Here is an 8,476-nt window from a genome sequence, read left to right on the forward strand (position 1 = left end):
TCATGTGCCCTACAAACAGGCTACTTCCTCATCTACCACGTCACCCTTATAATTTTAGATGAATATAATGACCTCTTCTTAAAAAGAAAATACATACATGACCATTTTTTCCAGGTTTTCAAGTGTATTAACATATAAGGCATTGTTATTCAACATTAGTAAATAACACATCTATACAAAAAAAACTAATAGGAAAAGGTACAATTATTATTATTATTATTATTAATGTCTCATGTTCGTGAATAAAAAGCATGCGGTTCTGAATACTCGAATCAAACTCCAAATCAGACAGCCGTGTTTGTGTATTATGTAGATATATACGAATTAAATGATGTAAATGAGTCACAAATAGATCAAGTGTAAAAGTAACACGTTCAACAATGAAATTTATCTGAAACTTTCAATACAGTCCAACATCAAGACATTCATTTTCCCTAAAGCCACACACAGGATTTTGCAAAATACAAATCATCTAACACAGTGTACCAAAGGTGTATCTATTATACATTAAATCTCATCTGTTTACTTTACTGTACCGCAATTGGACAATCACACTCAGAAATGTATTTGAAACGTAAAGGTTAAACATGTAAATAATTACACTGTCACAGTAAGAAACTCTACTGAATGGCACTTCAGAATCGTGATCCGAAACACATTACATTAAAACTCCATTTAAAAATATAATCACACGTCACAAAAAACGACACAATAGGAGATAAACTGCATCACTAGGTGTAGGTCTTTTCAACTCCAGAGCTAGCTAAGGCCATGATCTTATCTTCAGATCCTGCAAGAATTGAAATAAGAAATACATCAGGTTAAAACTTATAGTACATGTAGTCAAATAACACACACACACACACACACACGAGTTTTCTGAGCGCATGTTCTCATTTAACACGCTGCACAATCCCTACATCATAAATGTATTATTGAAGATGCTGTGTGTTGTCATTACTCTTTATTTCCTGTTGTATAGCAATATCATGCTACAATGGCCTGTAAATGTAGTGATGATTTCCCAGTGTAACATGTCTGATTATATAATATTAATTTTTGTGCTTCCCCATAACTGCACAAGCCAGTCTGTGTTTTAATCAGCTCACTTTTTAGTCTAGTCTAATCACCACTTTCATAATTACAATCTATTCCAGGACCTAACCTGGCCTAGTCAATTATAAAGACAAATCTTTATCTGAGATCTTTCATGAATTAAGACAGGCATGAAAGTCTGGGTTCAAGTTAAGTGTTTATCATCATGTAAATCCAATAAATCAGTGAGATTTGAAGAGACAGGGTGTCTTGTGCATTGCAGACTAACCAGGCACAAAATTCCACTTCTGCACATTAGTGGAGCCGTGACATGTCCATGTCTTGGTTACAAGTTCAGTTTGCTCTAAGTTTCCAGAAAAAGCACCCACGTCTACATCTGAATAATATACTCCATCATGTGCTGCGATGAACTGAGTCATCACTCGATACTCACTCATATTCGCTGTAACCTTCTCAAACTGGCTCAGAGTGGCACTGACGTTTTCTGTTAGAAAAGCTTCATCCTCTGCTGTAAGCTGTAAAGAAAATAACAAAATAAGGTCAGGTAATGGGACAACTACTCTCTCTCTCTCTCTCTCTCTCTCTCTCTCTCAGGGGTGGCCACAGCGAATCATCTCTCTCCACCTATCCCTATCTTCTGCATCCTCAACACTAGCTTCATATCCTCATTTATTCCATCCATATACCTCCTCTTTGGCCTTCCTCTTTTCCTCCTGCCTGGCAGCTCCATGTCCAACATTCTCCTACCAATATACTCACTCTCCCTCCTCTGAACATGTCCAAACCATCTTAATCTCACCTCCCTAACTCTGTCCCCCCAAATGTCCAACATGAGCTGTCCCTCTGATGTACTCGTTCCTGATCCTGTCCAACCGTGTCACTCCCAAAGAGAACCTCAACATCTTCAGCTCTGCTACCTCCAGCTCTGACTCCTGTCTCCTGACACTGCCTCTAAACCATACAGCATGGCCGGTCTCACCACCGTCTTGTACAAGTACGCCTTACGATATATATTTGTGTTTAACTGTTTTTCAGTGCACCTAATGTCATTTAATACTCAATGTATACCAAATAAGAAATATTACGACTGAATAGTTTTAAGAAATGTTTTCAAAGCAAATTCTACTAAAATATGAAGTGTATTAAAATGTAAATTTTAATACACTTCTCATTTTAATACTTAAAGAAGTGCACATTAAAAAGGTTTTCATTAATAGATTAAAACTATTAAGAATCAGCAGAAACCCGGGTGTGTGTGATGTTTGAAAGAAATACCCATATGAGGAAGTTGATTGTTTTCCCGTAACAGCACTTCCTTTAGTATAATACGGTTTATTCCTCTTATACCACAAAATAAAAAACAAGGTACTTTTAGTTTCGTTTAATGTTGTGGAACATATCCATGACTAAAGTTAGTTCTTGTTATTGCTCATCATCTAGTGCTGCTAACATCATGAACGGCAGCTACGCTAGTTCCTTTCCACCTGTTCCTTTTTGTCTACCCATCCTGAGGCATCTGGAGATTGTGCCAGCTCCAGTAGGCAGAGGCCAACCCTGCGAGGATCCTGAGGCATCTAGAGATGGACCAGCTTCAGCTGGGTTCTGCTTCGTGAGGATTTGTGTACATCAAAGCAACACTGCCAGCCCAAAGTGGACTCAGAGGATGACAACAACCTCCTAATTAATACACACACTAACATTATACATATGCTGTATCTGCATCACACTGTAGACTGTACATAACTGCAGAAATGACATTGTTCATAATCACTCTCTTCGGTGTTTATAATAATTTATAATCACACTCTCCGGGGTCACCCAAATGAGAATGGGTTCCCTTTTGAGTCTGGTTCCCCTCAAGGTTTCTTCCTCTTACCATCTAAGGGAGTTTTTCCTTGCCACAGTCGCCTCAGGCTTGCTCACTAGGGATGATTTTGTCTAACATCTAGGACTTTTTGTATGTTTTTTGTTCCTATGTTCTATAAAGCTGCTTTGAGACAATGTTCATTGTTAAAAGCGCTATACAAATAAAATTGAATTGCTTATATTATAGCATCTGTCATTCCCTCACCAGAATGTGTTTTTTCCTCTGTTTTATCTTGATGGTGAGAAGAAGAAAAAATGCATTTTACTGATAAACAGGGGTGAAATGCTTTATCAATCAAATCCTAAAATTAGAATCAATATGAATTAGAAAAAAACAATATAATAAAGAATAAAAATATAGTAAGAATAGAATTTATATTTATATTTGTTACCATACAAATGCTGAAGTATTGCAATGAGATATTAGCATTAATATAAACCTGTCAGTAGTCAGAGCTAATATCGCAGCTGCTGTTATATAAAATGAATTGAGATTGAATTAACGCTGTGGCATAAATGTCACAAAGGTATGAAGCTGAAGCATGTCAGGAATAGACCTCTCACCTTCTCGCCCAGTTTTCTCAGGGCCGTGAGGATCTCCAGTTTTTGCTGAGTGTACACGTCTCTGGGAAGTTTCCCCACCATCACGTCACGGTCCATCTGGAGACGGAGCCCAACGATGTTAAACACCACCAAAACACTACCTAGCAACAGCATAATCTTTATCTTCAAGTTTATGTGTGTACACTTATCTGGTTTTCTGCTCAAGCTCACACTCACACCTCCCTGAATGGTCTTAATGTTTACTGTCAGCTAGCTGTACCAATCTTGGCCTCAGGCTATTAAGGCATGCTTTAGTGATTGACAGCCATCCAGATGATTTGTTACCTAACACAATTCATTAGTTTCAAGTTTCTCGTCATGTGTATAAATAGTATATCTATATACCCAAAGAGTGTCATTACACTTATTCAGGAGGAAGTTAATAATGAGAATGACTGGCAGGAAACCCACACAAACACGTTCCACTTTGGGAAATGAGTGACAGCAACTGCTATAATGGGAACACTGCTGAGGGTTAAGCTATTTTGGAGGAAGGCTATTTTACCTCTGATTACAAGTTTACATTTGTTAAAAAAATAAACAACAAGTAATAACGCACTCTCCGGTGTCAACCAGATGAGGATGGGTTCCCTTTGAGTCTAGTTTCTCTCAAGGTTTCTTCATTATATCGCCTCAGAGAGTTTTCCCTCGCCAATATCGCCTCTGGCTGGCTCATTAGGAATACGTTTCAATTTTATCTAGATTTTTATATATTTCTGTGAAGCTGCTTTGTGACAACATCTGTTGTAAAATAGAAGTGAATTATTAATATTATTTATAGAGCACTTTGCATTTTGATTTCATGATCTCACACAGAGATTCCAAACACTATGTGTGTTTATGATATTTAGATTGTAGATATGCTTTAACCGCTTATGTGGTGAAATAGTTATTAACGAATGTTGTGTTTTTTTTGTATTTCTTTCTTACCTCTGCTAATCTTGTGCGTAATTGCCCAGGCTGCTTCTTTGCAAACAGTCGAATAACTTCAGGGGTCTTAAATGCTTGGCTGATGGCAGCTTGGATAGCCTGATGGAGAATGTAAGAATTAAGTTTCGGCAAGAAAAAGGATATTTTTGCTACTTATTAATCATCAATAATGAATTATCTGTTAATGCTAACACACAAAATTTCTTGTTAAAATGAACTACTGTGATCCTTTTGTATGGGTTACGGTATCAATCTGAGTTAATGGGTAATCAATGGGTTAAGGTCAATCTGATCAATCTTAACCATGACACAATTATTTGGTCATTCAGAGAAAACATGACATCTGTATTAAAAAGTCTTACTAGCTGCATCCCTCCCAATTCATCCACGAGGGTCATGTTTCCGGACATGAGCTTTTTCAGGGACTCATTAAACTCATTCAGCTGCTCCAGTGTCTCTTTTTTGGTTTCCTCATACTCATCATCATCAAGCTCTTCTCTGGAATGAAGAAATAATTGACACGAGACAATTCAGTTAAAAGAACTGAAGTAAATTTCTTGAAAGAACTGAGGTACATTTTCACTAAATGGACTGAGGTAAATGTTCACTAAAAAGAACTGACGTAAATTTTCACTAAAAGAACTGAGGTAAATTTCTTGAAAGAACTGGGGTAAATTTTCACTAGAAGAAGTGAGGTAAATGTTCACTAAAAGAACTGAGGTTAATGTCTTGAAAGAACTGAGGTAAATTTCTTAAAAGATGTGAGGTAACATTTCACTAAAAGAACTGAGGTAAATTTTCACTTAAAGAACTGAGGTAAATTTCTTGAAAGAACTGGGGTAAATTTTCACTAAAAGAACTGAGGTAAATTTTCACTTAAAGAACTGAGGTAAATTTCTTAAAAGATGTGAGGTAACATTTCACTAAAAGAACTGAGGTAAATTTTCACTTAAAGAACTGAGGTAAATTTTCACTAAAAGAACTGGGGTAAATTTTCACTAAAAGAACTGAGGTAAATTTTCACTAGAAGAACTGAGGTAAATTTTCACTAGAAGAACTGAGGTAAATTTTCACTAGAAGAACTGAGGTAAATTTTCACTAGAAGAACTGAGGTAAATTTTCACTAGAAGAACTGAGGTAAATTTTCACTAGAAGAACTGAGGTAAATTTTCACTAGAAGAACTGAGGTAAATTTTCACTAGAAGAACTGAGGTAAATTTTCACTAGAAGAACTGAGGTAAATTTTCACTAGAAGAACTGAGGTAAATTTTCACTAGAAGAACTGAGGTAAATGTTCACTAAAAGAACTGAGGTTAATGTCTTGAAAGAACTGAGGTAAATTTCTTGAAAGAAGTGAGGTAAATTCTTTAACTAAAAGAACTGAGGTAAAGTTTCAATAAAAGAGCTAAGTTAAATTTTCACTAAATGAACTGAGGTAAATTTCTTTGAAAGAAGTGAGGTAAATTTTCACTAGAAGAACTGAGGTAATTTTCTTTTAAGTTTATATTACGTTTGCACATTTAATCTGTATGATTAACATGTAATTTTTAACTGCGGTCAAAATTTATTTTGTAGTGAAATTGTCACGTGAGTATTTTAGCTTGATGTGAACATGCTAGGCAAGTTTACTTTGATTAACCATTTTCTACATTTGCCCCAATGCCATTTGACTACTTGTTGAGTGGCAATTTTGGGATTTATGATCAGATCCTTACATTTGCCCAATTTTCCTGTTTCCAACACATCAACTTCAAGAACCGACTGTTCACTTCCTGCCTAATAAATCCCAACCCTTGACACTGAAACGAGATAATCAATGTTATTCTCTTTAACCATCAGTGGTTCTGACGTACTATGAGTTTGATCTGCCTCTAGTTTTTGTTCGGCTGTCTAGATTTGTATGGAATTACATTGTATGTGTTGGCAATTATGGATGTATTGAATACGAGGGGTGCGACTGCGACTGGGAGAGGGTATCTTGGTGTGTGTGTGTTGGTCAGTTAGGGCCTAACCCCAGCCATTTCCGGTTTGTTATTTTGGTCTTGGGTCCATTGTGCTGTACATATATCTCACACTATATCGAAATCTATCAACTTTTTAACTACTTGTAGTTTGTGTGACTCATTCCACCATACTCTGATGCACCATACACATATTCTATTCCATCTGATACATAACCTCTCATCAAAATACTATAAAGTACTGGACAATGCACAGTGACAAGATTTAACCACAGCAAAGCGCTTCACGTCAACAACTGACAGACTTAGAAGAGGCGCACGTGACTAGTGGAAATGTACAGTAAGTACGCAAGCGATAATCACCGCGTGACGTCATCACGGCGCGCAAATCTTTTCCCGGGAATGACGAAAATAGGTGATCAATTACGAAATCAACTCGTATGTCAATATAAGGTTATTTCATGTGTTATGGAATTCTTCTTGAACGTGTTTAAGGTGATACCTGATGATGCACTTCTACATTATGATGATGATGATGTTTTTTGTAGATGAAAGCGAAGAGAGAAGTTAGTAGAGTTGAAGGAGGTGTGGAACTTTACCTGCACTCCTCTAGATCTTGTAGCTGCTGCATTAATCGATCCAGCTGCTCCTCCATGTTCTGCTTTAGTTTCCCAGTTTCTGATTTCCCCCGAGAAGCCATTATATGTTTCTTAAATCAGCCTGAGAGATATTCAAATAGAGCTCATTAGCCAATCAGAAACAGGTCAGTGTTTCAACTTAAGACCCAAATTCACTCCACTGGAATTTTACAGCAGTTTAATATCAGTCTATATTTAACTTTTATATATAGTACGTATAAAAAGGAGACTTCACTTGTTGAATAACTAACAGTAAGCTGCAATCTAACATAACATAAAAAGTCCTGTGGACTAGAAAAGAAAAGGGTGGGTCTGTCAATAGATGGTGTTTTAACTTATTGTGCATTCCCATGCAAAACCTGTATACAAAGGACCTGTTTGTAGGTACCGTGTTTGCCTGAGTAAAAACCATAGCGAATGTCAGGTATAGCTAACGTTTATACTTTTAATAAAGATATATAGCAGATATCCTCTCGTGGTTTTTTTTTTTGTTTGTTTGTTTGTTTTTAGAAAATTATGGTTTAGGTTAAAACAGCAAACTGATGATTTAATTCAAACAGGCAATTTATTTATAATCTTTTTAATGTTCTTTTAAAAGTAATAAGCATGAAATATTAGCTTTTACATTATCGAAAGTTATTAGCACGCTCTTACATTACTAAAGATAAAGTTTTGATTAAAAAATATATATTTTTAAAGAAATCCAGGCACATATGTGACTACCTAAGCAGTCTATAGTGACAGCCAATGAGATTGAAACAGGAAGCGAGAGGATACAGGATTTGACGGTGCTAGAGATCCAGATAATGGACAACCACCGTAACAGTTTGTGCGCAGCTTGGAAGTAAAGCCAAAAGCAAACAGTAAGCTGCAGATTTTTATTTTTTATATATAATTTATCACACCGAACAGCTTCACGGCTTTATGGGTATACAGTTTTCGCAGAAAGAACGGCGTGTTGACTTCACGCGTAGTTCCAGGTTTCCAGCTTTCTCAATATGGGGCTAATTTTCTGCTGCGTTATTTTTGCGCCGAATTGAGGTTCATAAACAAATTTCTCACCCTGTTTATTACTTTAAATGGTTCATGAACACATGCGAGTCTGTTTATGCGATTAAATATCTGCTATGTTCTTGAATTACTCATAATTAGAGTACTAAGTTATGCCTATTCACATAATAATGATTAATAATTTTGATTTCATATAGTTATGGGACATTACTATTATTATTATTGTGATTGTAAGCCAATTAGAGACAACCATGCTGGAGAATTAACCAGTCAGCGCGATAGATAGATAGACTGATTGATAGACTGACTGATTGATAGATAGATAGATATATAGACTGATTGATTGATAGATAGATAGATAGATAGATAGATAGATAGATAGATAGATAGATAGATAGATAGACTGATTGA

The 8,476-nt window shown here is 36.1% G+C and overlaps 2 protein-coding genes across 2 annotated transcripts in view; one reads left to right on the plus strand and one right to left on the minus strand.

Annotated features, from left to right (window-relative positions):
* Positions 1-98: 98 nt before the first annotated feature.
* lzic (leucine zipper and CTNNBIP1 domain containing) lies at positions 99-7,399 on the minus strand. Its single transcript, XM_058410944.1, has 6 exons — positions 7,016-7,399; positions 4,818-4,953; positions 4,456-4,554; positions 3,487-3,582; positions 1,490-1,571; positions 99-790 (listed from the first exon to the last, which is right to left on the minus strand). Exons 1-6 carry the CDS (start codon positions 7,114-7,116, stop codon positions 732-734), a joined length of 573 nt encoding a protein of 190 aa, XP_058266927.1. The 5' UTR covers positions 7,117-7,399; the 3' UTR covers positions 99-731.
* Positions 7,400-7,791: 392 nt separating this feature from the next.
* The window catches only part of nmnat1 (nicotinamide nucleotide adenylyltransferase 1), a 7,947-nt gene continuing 7,262 nt past the window's right edge, over positions 7,792-8,476 (plus strand). Inside the window, exon 1 of the mRNA XM_058409514.1 lies at positions 7,792-7,917. The gene's annotated coding sequence lies outside the window, so the exon portion shown is untranslated. The remainder of the gene's footprint in view (positions 7,918-8,476) is intronic.

Source organism: Hemibagrus wyckioides, linkage group LG15 (genome assembly GCF_019097595.1).
Source record: "Hemibagrus wyckioides isolate EC202008001 linkage group LG15, SWU_Hwy_1.0, whole genome shotgun sequence".
NCBI lineage: Eukaryota > Metazoa > Chordata > Actinopteri > Siluriformes > Bagridae > Hemibagrus > Hemibagrus wyckioides.